The sequence below is a fragment of the Lycorma delicatula genome, chromosome 12 (genome assembly GCF_047948215.1).
Source record: "Lycorma delicatula isolate Av1 chromosome 12, ASM4794821v1, whole genome shotgun sequence".
In the NCBI taxonomy this organism is placed as follows: domain Eukaryota; kingdom Metazoa; phylum Arthropoda; class Insecta; order Hemiptera; family Fulgoridae; genus Lycorma; species Lycorma delicatula.
This window is the reverse complement of record NC_134466.1, coordinates 53,389,256-53,412,045: the sequence shown is the minus strand read 5'-3', so window position 1 is coordinate 53,412,045 and position 22,790 is coordinate 53,389,256. Positions and strand designations below refer to the sequence as shown.

The 22,790-nt window shown below is 28.5% G+C and overlaps 1 protein-coding gene across 6 annotated transcripts in view; it reads left to right on the top strand.

Moving 5' to 3' along the window:
• mtd (TLD domain-containing protein mustard) overlaps positions 1-18,681 on the top strand; it is an 837,104-nt gene extending 818,423 nt beyond the window's left edge. For all 6 annotated transcript variants that reach the window (XM_075380551.1, XM_075380554.1, XM_075380552.1 and 3 more), the window contains 5 exons: positions 1,680-1,839; positions 7,314-7,435; positions 10,918-11,087; positions 14,264-14,608; positions 17,083-18,681. In XM_075380551.1, the coding sequence (XP_075236666.1) occupies positions 1,680-1,839; positions 7,314-7,435; positions 10,918-11,087; positions 14,264-14,399 (588 nt within the window). In that variant the 3' untranslated portion in view covers positions 14,400-14,608; positions 17,083-18,681. The remainder of the gene's footprint in view (positions 1-1,679; positions 1,840-7,313; positions 7,436-10,917; positions 11,088-14,263; positions 14,609-17,082) is intronic.
• The last annotated feature ends 4,109 nt before the right edge of the window (positions 18,682-22,790 follow it).

The window sequence follows — 22,790 nt, the reverse complement described above, 5'->3', positions numbered from 1 at the left end:
GATTAAAAATTCTTAGAAAACAAATTGATTGTTTTTATCTGTTAAATGGAATTTTATAAATATTGACCTAATGAATCTTTAATGGCAGTTTAGATATCGCATTTACTTACATTTATAACAATTTATGTTATCAGTGTTATTAATCAACATGATATGGGTATATTAATCTTAGTTTATCTTTTATTATTATTATCTTCTTATTTTAGTCAAAAATAGACATTTTTATTTATTTATATGTAATAAAAATAAAAACAAATATATATATATATATATATATATATATATATATATATATATATGAGTTACACATTATGATTTAAACAATTTTTTTGATTACATCATTCAATTAATCAGTTAAAATTACAATAAATTAACAGTTCACAATTAAGATGGTGGACTACCTAATTAGGCACTCAGATATTGATAGTGCCCAGTGGTGTGATATTTTTTATTAAATTTTCAAAAAGTATAATAATTTGTGTATTTATAGACCAGTTGAATATATAACACCATGCTAAATTGATTTGCAAAATAAGATTTAATCAAGAAAATAAATGTAATTTTTCTATGTTTTTACAAATTTAAAATAAAAACAATTCGCAATAAAAAGTGAATGAAACATTAGATGTGATTATGCCAAAACAAAATGTTATAAGAAAAAAAATCTCTTAGCATATTTATTTTTGGTATTATTAAGATAATGTATATTACCAAGTCCTTGTAATATGCATCATCTTGTCTCTCCATTCTTCAGGTTAGGAATTATAAAAATTAAATAATCTTTATAACTGTTACAACAGATTAGGTCTCTTAAAATAATTATTTATTAAAAATAATTTCTTCTTACTGTTCCACCTCCATTATTTGAGTTTACTACAATTTTAGCGATTCTCCCCTTGAGTATATAGTTTTGTCATTACTTTCCCAATCATTTATCCAACATATTTCCTATATCCAGAAGAGCTGCCTTATCTTCTCTATATTTTCCTTTCAAAATGAGCTTAAATAATTTTCTCTACTTGTATATATGTATTTTTTTGAAGGCATCAGTTTTTTGACCTGAATGCTGTTCTCCACTCTGTTCTGTGCTAATCATTTAACCTCATTTTAATTACTATATTGCTGGCAAAAATATGACCAATCAAATAAAGTATGTTTCTGTATAAGATTGTGTAACAAACTTCTCTCCTCAACTATTTTCTTCATTTCTTATCTTATTTACCAAACTAATTTTGAAAATTCTCCTGCTCATCAAACAAATATTAAAGATCTCTACTCTTTATTCACTTAATTGTCCTTTCTATAACATTTCATTACTTTTGTTTTACTCTTTAATTTATTTTCAAATTGAAATTCTCTCGTACCAATAAATCTGTGCCATTTAGAAAAGTTAATTAATTTTTTTTCTGCCAAAAGATTTTTGTCACTGGCAAATGAAAATAATTTATTTTGACAATTTCTAACAGTTCTTAGAAGTTAATCATTTGTTATACTCTCTCAAGCCATATACTGTGGAGCATTATTGTTAAATAAAAATTACTATGTAGCTTCTTAATCACTGGTTTTATTAACACATTTTTAGTTTAGAAATTGAAGTAAAATAGAGTTAACATCTTTGTATGTTATTATTTAAACCTTAATTAATAACTTTTTATTTATTTCTTAATTTAATTTTTCAGGTTTTGTCTATGAGTGAAGAGCTACGAAGAGCACTATACTCAAGCAGTGCTGCATCTTTAGACCAAGATTTTTGTTTACCAGACCTTGTTGGAGTTACAGAAATTCTTACAGAAGAACATAGAAAACAACTGTGCAGGCATCTTCCTGCAAGAGCTGAAGGTAAATAATTGTATTTATTTTAATAATATGTTGATACAACAAACCGCAGTCGACTTCATATAGAATGTACAATATATATACCATGGTTATTAAAACGCATAGAGTAGATTCTAGTTTGAAGTAATATATACTTAGAGATAGATAATTTCAAGGTTACATCAGTCATAACAGGGAAGAAAAATTGTAAATATTTTGGGGAATGGGAAGGCGGGTACTGATCTAATAATTGGAGTGATCATTCAAGATTAGTTGGGTTTAAATTTAATGGCAGTATATAGTATTTTACCTCATTGCCAGTGGCAAGTGAGCTTATGCCAATGACCTTTGTGGAAAGGTGACTTCAAGAAATGCTAAACAAAGCACTCTTAATTTAAATGTTTTAAAATTAATTTAAAATGTATTATTCCATTAATTATTAGTTAATGCAAAATTTATTATTTCAATTTTTTAATACAGAATATTTTGATCAATATTAATTTATTTTCCTATAACATCACTTATAATTGGGTAAATCATGAATCTGTATTTTCTAGGTAAATTGCTTTGTATCAGGAAGCACAAACACTTTTGCCATTGGCTATTACTAATTTTTTCATTATAATGTGATTCTAGCTCGATCCATTCCCACAAATTTTATGTTGAGAGTACTTTGAAATAGTAAATAATTATTTACATTGTGAAATTATTAGAATAGAATATTTTATTTTATCTTGGTAGTTTATAACAGAAATATGGTGTATATCTTTGCAACGAGTGCCTAATTATGTACCCTCTATGTTTGTTGGAGTTTTGTTGCTGTGTAAGCAATTGTTGGACTGGGTTTGTCATTTTTAAAGATAAACAAAAAAAAAAATTGAATTGTTTATCTCTAATTTTTGTATAGCAGCAACCAGTGAGTCTGTGAAAAATTAAAACTTTGAATAGCTAATCAGAAATACAATGCTTAAAATATAATTTTATTTGTATAACGCCATTTTTCTCCAGATTTATGTGAAAAAATCATTTGCCAGCAAAATCATCCTTGCTGGTACTTCTCAAATATAAATGTAATCAATGTCATTCTATTGCTATGTAGATTAAATATTAAATTGCATTATTTAAATATAAGAAAACGAAAATTGATTGATTTACTTGGTAGGCAAAATAAGACCTTTCTTCTGCTTTTGATGGTGTGTTATTAAAGGATTTAAGCTGTTAGATTGGTTGAATTCATACTACTATTAATGTAATTATATCTAGTTTTATACATCTAGATTGTGCATCTAAAGATAATTTGTAATCTTTTACATACTACTTATATAAAACTACATTTCATCACAGTTAAATAAATGTATATTTATTATAATTTTTATTATATTAGTAACTGGTGTACATATTTGACCAATTTCCTGATTTGATGGCTTCCATTTAGTATAACTTAATTCTGCTATATTAGATCTAGTACAAGTATTTACTGCTGAAGGAAATAGCACCCGCTGCCCCTTTAATTGGTACAACATTAAATTTCTTGCGTATAGATAATATCTGAAATACTAATTGTGACTAACATGTATATATATATATATATATATATATATAAAATCATCAGCCTTGAATTTCATTGTCTCCTGCATAATTCCTGTGGTACGCTACAGCTCTTGCTCATCAGTTGGTGTTTTTATTATTTTTTGTCTGAAACACGTTTTTCTACCTTTTCTTGCTGTGATTACAATTCTTTCTTTTAAAATGTTACATCCTTTCATTTTTTTGTTCTACTTTAATTGCCTGAAATTTTTTACAGCTGTGGTGTTTACACCAGTTCCTCCATAATTAGCAATTTTAGGGTTGTAAAAAATTTTTAACTTATTTAATTCTTTCTTTTATTACTTTCTCATTTTAACTGTGTTTGCATTTATATCTATAAGTACTGAAGTGAGTTCAATAAAAATTATTTTTAATAACATATAACATTGATTGCTACAGGATCAGTGATGAATTTTTTCTATGCTACGTACTATTAAAGGATATTAACTTTAATAATTTAAGAACACAATTTAAATCTGGAGTAACAGTTCAAGGTGAAAAAATAAAGATGCTACAATTTTCTGATGATATATTATTTCCAGCTCAGAGTAAAAAAGATTTAGAAGAAACAGTGAATTGCATGGATGAAGTTCTACACAAGAACTACTGCATGAAAATAAACAAGAACAAAACAAAAGTAACAAAATATAGTAGAAATAATGTAAATGGACTACTGAATATAAAAACAGAAAGAGAAAAGATTATGGAGGTAGAAGAATTTTATTATTTAGGAAGTAGAATTAGTAAAGATGGATGAAGCAGGAGCAATATAAAATGCCAATTAGCACAGGCAAAATGAACATTCAATAGAAATATAATTTTCTTACATCAGAAATTAATTTAAATGTCAGGAAAACTTTTTTGAAAGTGTATGTTTGGAGCATAGCTTTATATGGAAGTGAAACTTGGACGATCAAAGTACCTGAGAAGAAAAAATAGAAGCTTTTGAAATGTTGTACTATAGCAGAATGTTATAAATCAGATGGGTGGATGAAGTGATAAATGAAGAGGTATTATGGCAAATTGATGAAGAAAGAAGCATTTGGAAAAATATAGTTAAAAGAAGACAGATTTATAAACCACTATTTCAGGACATCCTGTAATAGTTGCTTTGATATTAGAGGGAGAGGTAGATGGGAAAAATTGTGCAAGCAGGCAACATCTGGAATAAGTAAAACAAATTGTTAGGGATGTAGGATGTAGGGAGTATACTGAAATGAAATGACTGGCACTAAACAGGGAATCTTGGAGAGCTGCATAAAACCAGTCAAGTAACTTAAGACAAAAAAGAAATATAAAGCATATTTTGGATGTTGACTGAGTAAATGTAGTAAGTACACTTATTGGTTTCTGCTAGATTTCTAACTGCACAGCAATCCTGGCAAGAAACAAGCCAATGTAACCGCCAAGGTACTTGCTCTTAGCGGACCTCCTTGGAGCAAGTAATCCATTTCAGCTATAAGTTCTTCATGAAACATCAGTCAAAGGCGGTTTGGCAGAGCAAGTGGGTTGGTGTCAGTTGAAAATAGGTTTCATCGTATGGTAGGTTATTATTAGGAAACCAATGTTAATCTGGAATCCTCTTTTTTTTTAAACACCCCCAAGGCAACCGGTCCTTGCCGTTAAGCAAAACACAATCACCATGGAGTGTCGTGGCGGCAGTATCTGCCCATCCTAGCTAGCCCCTTTCTAGGGCTTTCCCACCGGGTCTCCCCAACTTCACTAGGACACACCAACTTCCTTTTCTGGATAGCCCATTTGCCCATCCGCTAAGGGAGCTACTCATCCCATCCCTACTCTAATAGTTCCAGATGTACGTTTTGGACATACTTCACTTCGCGACCCACTCATACCTTGAGGGTGCCATTGATGATGGCAATCATCGGGGAGTCGTGACCTCCCCCCACTCTTGAATGTGAGCAAACCTGAATACCCTAGACAAAAAGACTACCTCCCTGGCCCTGCGCGTCACCACGCTTTGAGCCTTCTTTTTAAATTTTAACATTCCGTTACTCACACATATATGGGTGCTCATTGTTCTGTTATAAAACAGAACAATAAAAAAAAAAAAATAGAATAAAATAAATAAAAATCCCCTCGATTGCGGTATCATCAAACATCACATGGCTGTTACTTCCTTACAGCAAGCATTCCTCGTCAATAAGTTCTGTTCCTAGCCTTGTAGAGCTGCCTCCCCAAGTCTGCTCTCCCCTTCCTTTGTGCTCAGAATTCTGCTAACCATTTTCTCCATGGCATTCTATTCCCTCCTGCCTAGGAGTATGTACCACACGATGTTATCTGGGGTGAACCACGCCAGTCCCATCTGTGTACCTGATGTGATCCCACCGATCACAGTTATAAAACGTGTGCTCTGCTGTGTCTATTTGCGTACTATATGCACACTCTGGAGAGGCTCTTCTTCCGAACCAATGTAGGTAAGCCATGAAGGGCCTGTGGCCAGCGAGGAACTGGGTTAGATAGTAACCCACCTCCCTATGCTCCCTCAGAAATCACGGCTTAATCCTGGAGATTAGTCTCTTCGTCCAGGGGCCCTTAGTGGTGGCATCCCACCTGGTCTGACACTCCTCCAGTAGCATTCCCCACTCCTCACCCTTAGTCATCCCCTTGTACCTTCTCATTAGCTGTGTTGCCCTAAGATGAATCGAGGGGACCCTGGCGATGACCTCTACTGCATCGCTTGAAATCGTGCGATATACAGAGGCCATCTTGATCACTGCCCTCCTCTGGATTGAGGATAGCAGCCTCTCATTCCTCGCCCTCTCCAGCGCCACCGATCACACCGGCACTGCATATAGCAGAACTGAGGTGGTCACAAAGAGTATGAGCTGTTTTCCCGGCACGGGGTTCCTGCTTGTTACTTATTAGTCTTGTAAGAGCATCAAGGGTCCTTCCTGCTTTGCCAGCCACCTCCTTAAGATGATGAGTAATGAGGCCTTACTTGTCCAACTGCACACCGAAGTATTTAACATTCCTCAACGTGCGAATTCTTATATCCTTGACCGTTATTTCCTACTCCTGATTCGTCTGTGACCAACCATCGCCACCACAGTTGTTTCCTGGGAGACCAGACTCAGTCCTCGTTCCTCTTACCATATCGACCGCCTCATTTGCTGTACCTTCAACCTTTTCCTCTGTCTGTTCGGCTACCAGGAGCACCAGATGGTCAGTGGAGGCGACCGCCTGGGTGAACTGGGAACTCCAATACCAGGAGGCCATCGGATACAATGTTCCACAATTGTGGGCTAAGCACAGAACTGTGTGGCACATGCCTGTACATTCCAAATTCTACCTGTCCCTCTTTCATATCAGCTCTTTCCCATCGTTTGTGGAGGTAGTTATTGAGAACAGTGATAATGTACTCACTGAGTTCTTTAGCGTTCAGCGAATCCATTACCACTGCCCATGGAATGCTATTGAAACTTTGCCAAAAATCTGGAATCCTGTTAAAACAAAATGGTGATTGAGAATGAAAATAAGTGTTTTTGAGATTATTTTTTATCTTTGTTTAGCATGTACAATTAATGGCCTAAATTCGTTAAATTTGAACCAGAAGCACATTTATTTTTATTATTTTTTTTTTTTAGTATAACTTACTGATATTAAGACAAGTAACATTTTCATAAATAAAAGTATATCAAATATCAGAATTTGAAAAAAAAATCAACTTGAAACAGTTGATTTATTTGATTTTAGAATTCAGACTGAGCGTTACTTTCTGTTTAATAAATTAGATATAACGAAGAGAATCAGATCATTCCAGCATGTATGTGTTTATATATAAATGAAATTAAGAGGCAAAGAGATGGATTGTGGGAGTTTTGATTGTTGGAAACTAATTGTAAGATTTTTACTGAAGCTGTTTTCATTTTTGTAATTAATTTTTGTTCCAGGTTATCTGTGGACGTTAGTGTTTAGTACATCACAGCATGGTTTCTCGTTAAATTCAATGTATAGAAAAATGAATCGTATTGAAAGTCCCATATTGTTAGTCATCCAAGATACCGAAGGAAATGTAAGTTATTTATACTGTAATTATATATTACCTTATATATTAATTTAAATAATAAACCAGGAAATTTTTCTTTAAAAGTGTTTTCATGTATTGAAGTACTATACTTAAGAACAAAATTGTTTTACATACAAAGTTACTTAATCATTTACTTATTTGTTTGACTTTTAAAATATAATGGGTTCAAAGCCTCGCATATCTGCTGTCTTTATTACTGTCTGTCTCAACCATCCCTTCAGTCACATCGAGAAATTGTATTTTTTCATCCAAAGGAATTGGAGTAGGTATTTTCTCACACTTTTATTCACAAGAATCTTTTGTTTCACATTTTCAAGGTTTTTTTGTTATTTTCTTTTAATTCTGCTCTGTCTGCCTCTTTCATTTAAACTTTGATCATTTCGTCTACCCGACTTTAAAAAAAACAACTAAATCCCAGGCTGACACTTTCACCTTTCTTTGAACATTTATTTACCCTGTTTAAATATAGTAAGATTTTTCTCAGGAAATTTCTCTAACGTAAAGTTTCAACTTTCCTTTGCTGTCTGCTGGTTAATTATTTAATTCCATGCTCACTTGTTTGCCAGATATTAATTATTGTCACTGCTGCTAGCTTATGCCCAGGGATCATGTAAATGGTGGTAGAATTTGAGAATATTGTTATTATTGATGAAAATAGGCATTGTATCTTTCTTATGGACTATAAAACTATGAAAATATTATGCATTAGATCATCCATAATTCATGATCAGGATAAGAAATGTTTAATTTTTTTAAATTAAAACAAAAATGAACATTTTTTTGAAAGATGGCCCTCTTTTCTCAAATCTGTGATATGATTAATATAAATGTGTCAGTGTTGCATAAACGTTGAACTGTTGAAAGGTGAAATATCTTCCCCGTGTATCTACCATCTGCAGTGTTCTTTTTAGCTACATGTAAGTATTATGTCTCACTGCACTTTGGGCAGAATATTGACCCTAGATTTAAACACCTGTACAAGATTGAGGTAATCTGTGAATTAAAAACCTAATTTCAGTAAAAGTGTTGTTTGCAGTAGTCAAAAAAAATCTGGTAAAAACAAAACTTTTCTGAAAATTTTTAGGTATCTGTTATCCACTTTCATAAAAACGGTTATGTTAACAAATGGAATGTTTGCTGCTGCACCACGTAGAATCCTCTTCTATCGACAACCGTTGATGATGGCTGCCTTTGGTTACTGTGATTTCATAACAGTACAGTGATATGATTCAGATATTTCTCTCTGATAAACTGAATCCTCATTAACTAAATGACACCGCTTGGTTTCAGCAGGCAGAGTACATGGTACAATAATATTGTTTATCACTTTAAGAGTCCAATCCAGATAGATTTATGCCTTTAGTAGTCACATACACAAATTCAGAATAGAATGTTTACCCTCTTAAATTAATCATAATTTCTCACAACTTTCTGATGTACAAAATGAAGTTACATTTTAATGAATACCTGTAGTAGAAATTACAGCATTACTTGGTCTAAATGAAAAATATACTTATTCCTAAAATTTAATGACTGTAGTGGCTTAGCATTCCATAAAAATATATAAAAAGTGTAAAACTCATGAGAATGAAATATTTATATATTACTGGAGGAGATTCTTCTTTAATTATTCCTTCTTGCTAAACATTAATAAAAATAATTAATAAAATCAATTTTTAATAGACTTTTACTTGCTAATAAATGTAGTTTTACTAAAAATGGGTGGTTGCACTGAGATTTCGATGAATAATTATACTATAATCTTTAATTTGTATAAAGCTTTACCAGAAACATTACAGTAGAAGTGGTTGGTTTGAAAAAGTGCTGATAAATTTTATTGCACTGAAAGTGTGAATAATTTAATTAATACAGCAGAGATGACTCAGTGTTATAGTTTTGTTTACTGATGAGTGCACTTTGTAAGTGATGAAAATGGAGCTGTACCATATTTTTTAAAATGAATATCAGATTTTAAAGTTATGTAATATTTTCAAGCTTTACTTACAGTAATAATTATACATGAAATGAAAGAGCAACTTAAACAGTTTTTTTGTAACTGTTCAATCTGAGCACCATTTATCACATGGCACACACCCAGCTGATAGGAGAATTCACCCTACTTTAATCAGCAAGTCTGGAGAAACTGATGCGACAGCCGCTTCAATTCTTCTCTGTCTCAAGTCAGGTAGGTCAGCCAGTAATGGTGGCATATGCACTTGATGACTTTATAAAGCCCCAAAGAAAAAAAAAATCACATGGAGTCAAATTGGGTGAATGAGGAAGGCTTGACAAACAAGTCCTGTCATATGGTTTCCAGCAACCAATCCAGCTGTGGGTAGAATTTTATTTTACTGATCACATAGAGCATTATGCCAGCGAGGAGGCACACCATCTTGATGCCAAATAAAGTTCTGTGGTATGTATTGCACTTGAGAAGGAAAGAACTATAGATATAGCATATCAAGATAGTTCATTCTAGATACTCTTGCTTCCGCAAAAAAAAAAAACAGCCTGTAAACTTGCCTTTGGGATACAACACAAAAATCATTCAGTTTTGGGGAGTGTCGTTCACTCTGCAGTATTTTGTGAGGATTTTCTGATTCCCTTTATGCACATTATGAGTGTCTACGTTTACAGTAACATGAAATGTTGATTCATCACTGAATACAACACGACAAAGAAAGTCTTCATCATCACGGTGCATCATTTCATTTGCTAAGCTAGCATGCAAACCATAATCTGTAGGCTTTAAAGTTTTTAACAGCTGTAAACAATATGGACACAGTGTAACTGTTTTGTTAAAATCCTTCACACAGACGTCAATGGAATTGCTAATTCGCAGCTAGGCTTCTTAATGGATTTCCTAGGACTACACACAAAAGACTGTCTTATACGTTCAACATTGTCTTCAGACACATTCAGTCATCCTGTACTCTTCCCTTTACAAATACAGCCAGTTGTTTCAAATTGTTTATACCATCTAGAATGTTATTGTCACTAAGGGATCACATTGGAACGGTAATTACAGATTCACACTTTGCAAACTGCAAAACACAGAACGCTTTCTGTTGGGAGGGTTGGTTGCCATCTTTACTACTAGCTCTTTCAAGCGGAAGGTAAAGGAAACATTGTATGAGCTTGCACCCAGCTAAAACAGTTGAATTGCTCTTTCATTTCATGTATAATTAATCAATGTACATGAAAGTTGAGAAATATTACATAGCTTTAAAACCTTGATATTCATTTTGAAACACATGGGTATTAAATTTGGTTATAAACATAACAACTATGAACTTTGTGGAACAACCTGTTTCAACTGTTACAACCTGTACACAATTTTTTTCAAAGTTATTTCAGTTGGGATTACCAACTTCTTTAATATCTTTTAAAATAATTTTTTTTAAATTTGATTGTATTTCTTTAATTTCAATTTTTTTTAAATTTACTAATACTTAAAATAATTCCAGGTTTTTGGAGGATTAACATCATGTGCGCTGAAAGTTAGTGATCACTTTTATGGTACTGGCGAATCTCTACTTTACCGATTCAGTCCTGAATTTCAAGTATATAACTGGACTGGAGAAAATATGTATTTCATTAAAGGAAACAATGAGTCGTTATCAATAGGAGCTGGAGAGTAAGTTAACTTTTTACTTTTTTTTTTTAATCACAAACCTTTTCCCAGAATCTATCTTTATTTTTTTTAGCATTCAGTGTCATCTACAACTTTTCCTTCATCTGTTTGTTATTTCTAATTATCTCCATCATCCCTGTAAGTTGAGTTTTATTTTTGGGAACAGAGAAAAGTAAAAACGTGTTAGGAATAGTAAATGACCACTAAGTTTTTTAAGCCAGTAAATAATATTTTTATAACAGTTATTATCATCATAAGTTGCCTGGTTGTTAACACAATTTGTTCAACTGATATCACCTTGTGTCTCGTAACCATGAAGATTTTTAAATTAAATATGTGGGCCTGAGGAACTATTTTGGTCCTTAAAGGATTATTTTTCAGACTGTAGTAACTTTCAGGTATCTAGCGGATTGAATAGTTCATTACTTATTCACTGTGGTAGGTTAACTGTAAAAATTGTGCAACAATTTTTTAATCCTCTAATGCATTATATATGTTTTTATATGTAGCCAACACATTTGCAAGTTATTAACAGATTTTTTGGGTTCCTACCATAGATTTCATGTATTCATGAAACAAAATTTTCGTGAACACTTTTGCTGATATTTATAACATCAAGATCACAAAAGAGAATGTAGGAAACCTTTAAATATCAGTTAAAAAAAGTAAATTAGCTACACAGTAATACCGTACTATTATGTATGATCTTCTTCTTCGAAGTTTGGTTTTTACGTAAAAATTGCTTAATATCTAATTAAGTCAAATTTGGGGATAAAGATATTTTAGAAATGGAGTAAAAATTTTGCCTTTTCAGTGTTGTGTTTGGTAATTACCTTCAATTTTTTTTTTTAAGATCTTGATTCCGAAGAAAGTTATTTTACTCAATTATTAATAACGAAATCCACAGAGAGATTGCTTCAGATTTTGAAGCATTATTTATTATTATTTTTTTATCAAAGTAATATTTTTTTTGCTTTTTATGAAAATATGTTGTTACCTTCACACTACTGCCCTCAGAGATACAGAAAATGTTGTGTTGGCTTTATTTCAAATTATTTTTTAATTTAAATATTAAAATGAATTTGCACATGACCAAATCTTATACAGTTTTTTATTACATGATGGATGTGGTCGGGAGGGGGGCACAATATTGGTGGCAGATATTTTTGAATTGATTGCTTGAAAGGATCTGAAAAGACAAAAATTAGGTAATTTTAAAACTAAAATGGGTAAATAATTAAATTACTTAAAAACTGGAAGTTTATTTTTGAAAGGTTAATATTTTATTGGTGAAGATTTTTATTCTATAGAAATAGTTGATTGAGATTTGTTATGGTGTTGGTATGAAATTTTTGCTTGATTGGTAAATAAAATAAATATTTTAAGTTCGATAAGCTCTAGATGCCAGTTGGACGTAAACCTCCTTCTGCAGCAAAAAGGTCAGCATTAAAATTAAATTTAATTCTGATTTTTTCATTTCTATTATAAGAAATGTTGATACGTTGTCAGGTAGGTTTTATTAAAGTACCTCATGTTGCTGGTCTGGAAACTGTCCAAAATTAGTGATACCTGTCTTAGAGGCTTTGTTGTACGAGATCTAACCATAATGTAACAAACATTTTTTAATTGCAAATTGAGTTGATTTTTTTTCCTGTATGTTGGTAGTACTGCAAGTGATGTATATTTTAATTTCCAGCCAACTGCAATGTGCTTAGTTTGTTTGACGAGTGAAAAAAGAAGACAAAATTTACTGTTTGGCGATATGTCGAAATTTGTCAGAAATTTTGCTTTAAATGTGGAATTAAGTGCAGTGAATAATTTAAAATTTAGAAGTTTCTATATTTGAACCACAAGTTTATGAGTGGTACAAACAATTTCAGGAACTATGAGAAGATATGGAATATGATGTGTGATTTGGAAGTCCTAGCGCATCAATCATTGTAGAAAATGTTGAAAAATTAGAGATTGTTTCTTGCTAATTGTAGAATCACCATTAGAAAGGTTGCTGATGAATTAGGAATTTCATATGGCTCACATGAAGTGATTTTTACTAGTGTTTTGAACATAAAACGGGTGGCAACCAAATTTTTTTCAAAACTGCTAAATTTTCGACAAAATCGCCATTGTAGAACAAATGCTTACTGACATTGCTGATGACGTAGACTTGCTCAAACTCATCATAACTGGTGAAAAAATGTGGCTGTTACATTGTTGAGATGAAGACTCAGTCATCCTATTGGAGATTTTCTGAGGAGCCAAAACCAAAAAAAAGCATGTCAGGTCCGGTCAAATGTAAGGGTCAAATAACAGTTTTCTTTAATTAAAATGGAATTGTTGAATTAGAAATATCCTTCTCAAATGATTTTGATATTTTTGTCATTAATTTGATATAAGTGAAAGTAGTATATATGTAATTAAATAAATAATAGTATTCATAATTGTTAGAATGTTTTTAACAAAATGGTTTTTTATGGTAGACGTTTGGTGGACTTTGATTACAGGTATTTTCATATTACATAAATCATAAAGAGATCGGTTTTCATAATGTGTATTAGTTTTTCAAATTTATTCATAGTCTACAGAAAATATTATCGTGAATTCCTACCGCAAGGTCATGTAGTCAACAAGGAATACTACCTTGAAGTTTTACGCAATTTGCATGAGGCAATCCAGAGAAAACAACCCAAACTTTGGAGAGACAACTGATGGGTTTTACACCATGACAATGCACTGGTGCACACCGCTTTACTTATTCAATAACATCATAACATAACATAACACCATTGTGATACCGCAACTCTCTGTGACTTCTTATCGTAATCTTAAAAGGAGACGACTCAAGGAACAAAATTTTTCAACAATAAATGAGAAAAGCCAAATCACAAGCTGATACCCAAAGAGGTATTTCAAACTGTTTGAAACAGTTTGAACTGTTTTGAACTGTTTACTGTTTTTCAAACTGGAAGCTATTTTGGCATAAGTGCATAATATCACAGGGGGTGACTTTGAAAGGGATGAAATAGACATTGAGGATTGAAAAATATTTTCAGAGAAAATTAAAAATTCTCAATAGTTTGTAGTGTAAGAATAATGAAGTACTGTCATGGTTAATATCTGTACAAAATCAATTAAAAATCCCATTGTTTTGATGTATTTTGATGATTTTTTTTTTTTTTCAGCGGAAAATTTGGATTATGGTTAGACGGTGATCTGAATCAAGGTAGAACGGAGCCCTGTGACACGTACGGTAATGATCCTTTAACACCACAAAAAGATTTTGTTGTAAAAATCCTGGAATGCTGGGCATTTGTGTGAAGAGATAATTTTAAAAGAATTACTCGAATAATAACCAAGACTGTTTCATTATTGAATCGGTCGACTGAAACTTCAATTGATGATTCACCATAACTGTTAGACACAACGGATGCGGTCGAGATATGTCAGGATCAGTCGATTTTCGATTACGTGTTAATTATGCGATAACATTTATTGTTATCAAAAGAACATCTGATAATATGATAGAGGTATTTTTTTCACTTTAATTACTCTCTTACACATTACTATAGAACTGAAAATTATTTATTTATATGTTCTACGGAATATATAAACGAATTATTTTCCATACGAAATAAATATTGTGACATTTCATCATTTAATTAAAAGAAATCTTGTTAGTATTTGTATTATTAATTTAAAATTTCAATTTATATGATTATATTTTTGTTTTTATTTATTTTTGTTCATTATTAAGTTATAATATTGTCTACAATTAACAGTTACCAAAATTTTGGTGTATTATTGTAATTTATAAGTCATAAATATTAATTAATTACCAATCTATGCCAAAATATTATTATCCCTTTATTATTAGAATGAAACGCTGTTATTTTCCTGCTTCAATTCTTATGTAGTAATGCTTATTTCATATTATAATTTTTCTTTCATTAATTTATTTAATCTGTTTTTTTTTTTGTAAGAAAAAGCATACATAATTATATTTTTAAGAGATTGAAGCAAAAACTTGTTTAGAATTATAATATTTATATTAGAATGTTAGGAATAATAAAGTCAATTGATATAGATTAATGTTATATTATTTAAATAAAATATAATTATGTTCATTATTATTGTGTTAAATAATAAAAAAATAGTAGATATGCATATTTTCTCAGCTGTAAAAATGAAAATTCTAATTTTACATAAATGCCTCTGTGTGTGTGTGTGTGTGTGTATGTGTGTGTGTGTGTGTGTGTGTAAAGTATTTTGAGTGAATGAAATATGTTAAATTTGGTATTTTATGTACAGTAATAATAATATTAATTAAATGTAATATATAATTAAATTTGATGCTTTTTTCTAATCAGTCGGTAATATATGTAATTAATCAGAAGGAAAAATATAATAATAATAATAATTTATAATAATAAATAATGCTGTTTATTTTTTTTTAATAAATTAAGTAACGACTGATTTTATGATTTATTTAATTTTTTGCCTATAAAATTTATAGCTTGATCATTTTTTGGAACTCAATATAATAAAGCAGATAAATAAAACTTACCTTAGATTAAAATCTAACCAAGTCACTTTTTTTCTTTTTTTTTTAATTATAACACTGAAAATCACTCATTATTTATGTCAATGGGTTTTTTTAAACATACCTTTGTTCACATATATATTTTTTCAAGTTATGTTTGTTGATGTAAGTGAAAACTACTGGAGCTCATTTTATGTAACAGATAGTGAAATTATTTGCTTTGTATGTAAGATATTTTTTAAGACAAAAAGGAAATAATGAAATACAAATGAGATTTTATTATCATTACATCATAAAAATATTTGAAAATATTTTTGTCATTACATTGATAGAAGTGAAAGTAATATATATAATGAACTAAATAAAACTATTTATAATTGTTAGAATATTTTTAACAAATAGTTTTTTTTATTGTGGATGTTTGGTGGATTTTGATTACAGGTATTTTCATATTACATAAATCATAAAGAGATTATCGGTTTTCATAATGTGTATTAGTTTTTCAAATTTATTCATAGTCTACAGTTACCTGAAGATTTTAGTTTAAAATTAAATTATAAATTTAAATTGATAATTTTTAATAATTTTAACTATTACTGTGTATTTTTATTCTGTAATATTATTTATTAAACATTTTCAGTAATTTAGGTATAGTATTTTAATAATTAATTTTACATTAGTAACCTTAAAAAGCATATGTATATTTGTTGTTTATATTAAAATTTATTATTTTTTTTTTTTTCCCCCCTTTTCTTAGTATTTTATTTTGTGATTCCCTTTATTTATCAGTTTCTATTAACGTATATTATATAATTATAAAACATTCCTATTTCTTGAACATTTAGACATTTCCTCTTTTATTTATTTATTTTTTTAATATTTATTCATAATTTTGTTTTTTATACTTAAAAATCGGGTTCTGTACTGGTTGTTTGTAAAATTGTATAATATAAGCAATTCTTTTAACTGTATTATTGAACTTAAGGCGGTAAAAATCTCATAGACTGTTTTCATGTGATGTTTGTTCCTTGTAAATCTTTCAGCTGTTCCATACATTAATTAAAACTTAATTTTCAGTTAAAAATTTACATTTTGCATCTATGTCATATTAAATCTGTTTTCAGTATTAATAAACTACTGCATAAGTGTGCTCTTCTTAGACTTTTTACTCACCCGTGCTGTGTTTGCATCACTTTTACAGCAATACAAACACAGGAATGTTTAATGTATTATATTTTATACCGAATTATTAGTTTTATTTATATTTAAACATTAATTTTATTTTTATTTAAAAACATTTTGAACAGTATTTTTTTCTTCAAAGTACTGTTGCTCTTCAAATTTTTAACCATTATTTTCTTAATTGTTTTCTTGTCTATGAGCCAGTATAGAACTCTGCTGCTTTTATGAAGATTTCTTTTACTATTTTTTTTTTTTTTTTTTTTTTTTTTAATCAATCAGGGGTAAGCCGGTAACCACCTATAAGACGTTGCCTTGACTAGCCACCCGCCCTGACTTGTCTGCTTTCTTCATCTTGTATTGGGACTTCCCAACGGGGTCCCTCCAGGTTCATTGAGACAACACGACTTCCTCTTCTGGTTGCCGTGAAGCCTCTCCCCTGGAAGAAGGCTACCCTTCCCCACCCAACTCTTTTACTATTTTCATTTTAATTTAACATCCTCTACCCAAAATAAATATTCATTCCTAAAATAAAATAAATATTAATAAAAATTCCTTCTATTTTTATGTATAGAAAATTGTGTATGGTTTTTCTTTCAATTAAATAGAAAACAGGAGCAGAAAATTATTTTCATTATTAAATGGTATGAAAAGAACAATCATAAATTTATCATTTTTATTGTCATAGGCATGACTGGAAAATTATGAATTGTGGAATTCATGAACATAATGTATTTGAAAAAATGCAAATGTAAGTAATTAGTCTTACAAATTCAGTCTTATAATTTTACAAAAAATAAATAGATCCATTGTATAACTATTTTTACACTAATATAGAAAAAAGACAGAATTTCAGTTGATTTTCAGATAAGTTTTGGTAGTTAATAAATTATAAGTTAAAGGAATTGCTTTCACTTCAATAAGATAAGTGTATGTATGACAATTTTTTTTAAATAATTTTTTTTTATTTATCTGATTTTTTTTATTAGTTAATATTTTGAATAATAAAAAATAACATATCTATCTGTTCAATAAATATTTTTATTAAAATTTAGTTTTGTTATTTATCTGTTATCTGTATATAATGTACCATAATGTATACTAGTCATTCTTACCAAAATATTTTTACTTTCATTTTCGTTTTTTTTTTTCTATTAAAATGAAAAGGTAAAAGTTAAATCATATTTTTAAAGTTTGAAGCTTCATACTTTAATATTATAATATGCGTTCATCGATTTCAATTTAACATGAGATTAATAAATACATGTTTTTCGTTGTTTGTATTTGACTAAATTTATAAATTATTTTTTTGTATAATTTAAAGTAAAAACATTAAATGAAAAAAATGTATAACATTTAATGAAGGGAACAAGTTATTTAAATATATTTGTAATGAAAATTTTGTATTAAAATAGGTATGTTATCGGCAATTCCTGGTAATGTTTCATTATAGGATTGTCTATCAGTACTATTAGTCAAAAGTTAAAAGGTACTAATATATTTTGAAATTTTTCTTTTTAGGCAATATGAATAATACGTAATGCTTTCTTAATCGAATTACAGTGATGTGTTTAGTTTATGGTAAGGTCGACTGCTTGCATTTTTTTTAACAACAGAAATCGATTTTATTATACATTTTCTTACTATTTAACGTACTGCTTTTGTGTAAACCTATCCATAAATATATCCCGGCTGTTATTGTTAATTAGACTATTATTATTAAAAATAGTTGAAGTTTTACACCTGACATATTCAACAGTGTAATTTTTTCTTTGGAGAGCCATATATATATTTTTTTTTAACTTAAACTTTTATATAACTTTTGCCACACATGCAGATTATTATACTGCAATCAATTAACTAAACATTTTTTTTTTTTTTTTTTAATAAATAAGATATGGTTATTTTAGAAAATGGAAGCTTGTATTTTGATTGGCTAAATTCAGCAGAATTTTGGCCAATTAAGAAATTAGACATGGTGCAGTTTGCATTAAGCAGCAATATGTAAATTTTTCATGTTGTTTAAAAGAAATTAATATCATTCATAAATGATTAGTTACCTCTGAATCTTTTATAGTGTAACGCTTAGCAAATCTAACTATTGCCTAGGCAATCCTATTATTGTGCTGATTACAGGACTTTCCTTTTTAACATATTTATATGTAATAAAGTAAATTTAATTCATAAAAATCATTAAAATAATGTAATTGTAAATTATAATAATTTTTATTGTGCTTTGTAGTATTTAGAAATAAAATAAAATTTATTATATACAAAATGCTGTGTGTGAATATAGATATATATAAAATTAATGTACTTGTAAAATTAAAAATAGAAGCCGATTTCTGTTTAGTTTTTTAGTAAACATACATACTAAATAACATGTTAGTTATTTAGTTTTTGACTACTTGAATAATATTTAAAAAAAGAAAAAAGAATAATAGTAAATTAATATTATGTTTGTTGTTGTAATTAAATTAATTGATGATTAATTAATGGTAATTAATTAATAAATAATCATATTTAAATTAACATCAGTGTTATTGTGCATTGGATATTATAAATATTATTGTATATATTTTTTAATTATTGATTATTTATATTATTTATTTACATTATTTATTTATTATTATAAAATTTTCTTCTTTGATAAATTTCCCAGATGAGTAAAAATTATATGTATTTTTTTTTTTTTTTTTTTAATAAAAAGTTTATCGACACTACATTTTTCTTTAAATTTTTCAGTATTTTATTCTTTTCAATAAACATTACAAGAAATCTAGCTAATTGTTTATATTATATATATTAATCAATTTATGATTGTTTAAATATTTGTAAAAATTCACATTATAAATTTGTATTGTAAAAAAATTATTTTTATTGTGTTAATAAATGTATCTTTTTAATTTTTTTTATTTATTTATTTTTCTTTTTTTTTTAGTACTTTCATATTACAAAATTTGTCATGTTTCAAGGAATTTTTTTTTTAGAAATTGATTATTATTGTATCTTGCCGCTTGTGTGGTTCCCAAGAAGTATAAAATTGTACAGAGAATGAAATATATACATGTTGAAATTGGTAATTAGATTATTTGTTTTAAACAAGTGTAATAAATAGTAAAAATAATAATAAGATAATGTATGAAAGTACTAAAATTATTATTACCAAACGTCCAAAATTTCTGTTTCATTTACTATCTTTCCTTTTTTTTGCTTTAAAAAGAATTTGTTTGATTTTTGTTAGCTTTTGTTTTTTCTTAAATTAAAAAAATCATAAAACATCACAGATCTTTAAAATTTAATCACAACTCAGGTTCAAATTCAGTTATTTTTTTGTGTAACTTCGGGGAAAATTTAACAATCTACATAATGTTCAGCTTATAAATAACATTAAATTTGCCCCAAAATAATTTATTACATTAAAATAAAGAAAAATTAGTTTACGTAATTTTGTTTTTTATGTAATTATTAATTTTTATGCCTTTCTATTGATAGAATGTTGAATATTTTAGTATCTATACTTTTTTTAATTATAATTTTCACTTACTCTTTCTATCTGAGAAACAATATGTGTAAATTGTTTACAAGTTACAACGTATTGTAAAATTTAATATTACTTTATACCGATAATTTGTGCTGTATTTGGATTTATATTTAGGAGCCTTAACACTAATTGTTTAATAATGGATGGATCGAAGGGGGGAGTCTTAATAATAAAACCAATTATTTTTGGGGAAAGGGAAATGAAATATCCCCATTGTGATAGAAATTTGTAGATTATACAATTTAGTAGGTAAAAGTGATTTTAAAATACAAAAACAGATAAATTATCAAATTAAATAACAAAGAGTGGATAAAATTTCTCTGAGGAATATATTACCTTGAAAAATAAAAACTTGTTATGCTAAAATTTTTGTTAAAACCTAAATAAAAGACCGACATCAGGTACAGGTCAGTATGTGTCGTTGGTATAAATAATACAGAGTACTTTTAACTTGGTTGTTGTAGCTTAGTTTGGCAAGCATTCTTCAGGAGCCAAAAGATTTTAAATGTATTAAATTACTTTTTGAATGTGCAATTACAACACCAGTGATTATCACAGCACAGTCATGGAAACTCACTTTCAAATAAACATATTATTTACCTGATTTTTCTATCAGTTTTATTTTAGTTAATTTTGTTTTTTGTTGTAGTTATAGTGAATTTTAATAGATATTATGTTAGCAATTGGACCATTTTTTGGTGTAATAACTGATTATTTTTTTTCAAATTCAGTTTTTCATTTGAGGTTGTACAGATTTAAAAAACATCATTGAACATTTAAGTACGCATTATTACACTGATGAATCGGGTTTGTTGCTCTGTCTTTTTTGAAGTAATGATTTTGTATTGTTTTGACATGAAATTCTCCTCTAACAAAAAGAGGTTAATTTCTTTCTTCTGTTTCTTTTATTAGGTGGCATTGAATTTTAAGTAACATAATGTTCATCTACTTATATGTGACATGTCAGAAATGTTTATTTTATTTAAGTATATCTTTAACAATGGATGAATTTAAATAAACAGTATTTATTTTTATCAGCTAATTGTTCCTGATAATTACTCTTGATAGAGTTATCGTAATTCTATAAATAGCTGCCAGAATTACAGAACAAATATAATAAAAATGTATTGCTTATTTAAAATTATCCCATTTATTTTGATTAAGAAATGAAAATATTAGAATTTTTTCCTATTCTGACAGGTTATGTAAAATCACAAGAAATAATTTGTAATTCTGGAGTTGGATCATTTTTTCTTTTATTAATAATTTTTTTTTTGTGTAACTTTCACCTTAAATTTTTAATTTTGTCCACTACTTGCTACAGGATTAATAGTGAAACTATATTATAAAATCAAGATTTACAAATTAATGACTTATAATGCAACTTCATGTCTTATAATTCAACTAATTTATATATTGTAAAATTTATTGTTAGCTGGGTAATGTGAGACCAGTAAATATGTTTCCTAATCCTTATCCATTATTTTCTTTATATTAAAAAAATGATCTACATATGGTAAATATGTTTTTCCTACATGTGTAAAGGATTTTTAGAAAAATGTTATCTGGGATAACTTTGTTACAAATTTTATTAACAATGTTGGCAAAAGAGGCTATTTTCCATGTGCTTATGTTTAGTTTTCATCAGTCAATAAGTATTGTATTATTAGAAGTTCTTGTCGAAGGAATTTGTGTACAATATACCATCGCAATATATTTTATTATGTAATTACTTTTAATAATGAAAATTCTATTATATTAGTGGAAAGCAATTAAATAGTGTAATATTTTGATTTAGCAGCATCTCTCATGATAATAAAATCGCATTATAATGTACATGTCTCTGACTATCAAATTTGACATAGAATTGAGGAAAAAATTATTTTCTTTAATGCAAGTCATTTTTTATTTTTGTACTTTTCTGTTTAATTTAATACTTTTGGTAACTCTACAAAATCAAATATTTGTTGATAATAATAATATATTATTTATAATATCGAATAAAAGTTATAGTAATGGTTCCAGAAAAAAAGGTTAAAAGAAATTGTAGTTTAATTTTTGGTTTAAAAAAAATCAACTAATAAACCCAATTTTAATTTTTTTTTAAATAATGTATAAGTTATCTAACCCATTCACTTTCTTGTCGCTTGCTTCAAATATGTATAGTGCACTGTTTCTTTAACTGGTATTGTTTGCTCCTTACTACTCATGACAATGCATCTTATATTAAAATGTTAATGTTAAATATTCTTATATTAAAGTTTATTCCAATACAGGCACTCAATATATTACAAATTATTCAAATGATAAGTTTATCAGAATTCTTCTTGCTTTGTAACTATTTTGATTATTGAAGCAGATATAAATTATTATCCACAATTTAAACATATGAGGCATATTTTTTAAGGACCATTTTGATATAAAAATTGAAATAAGTGAAATAAAA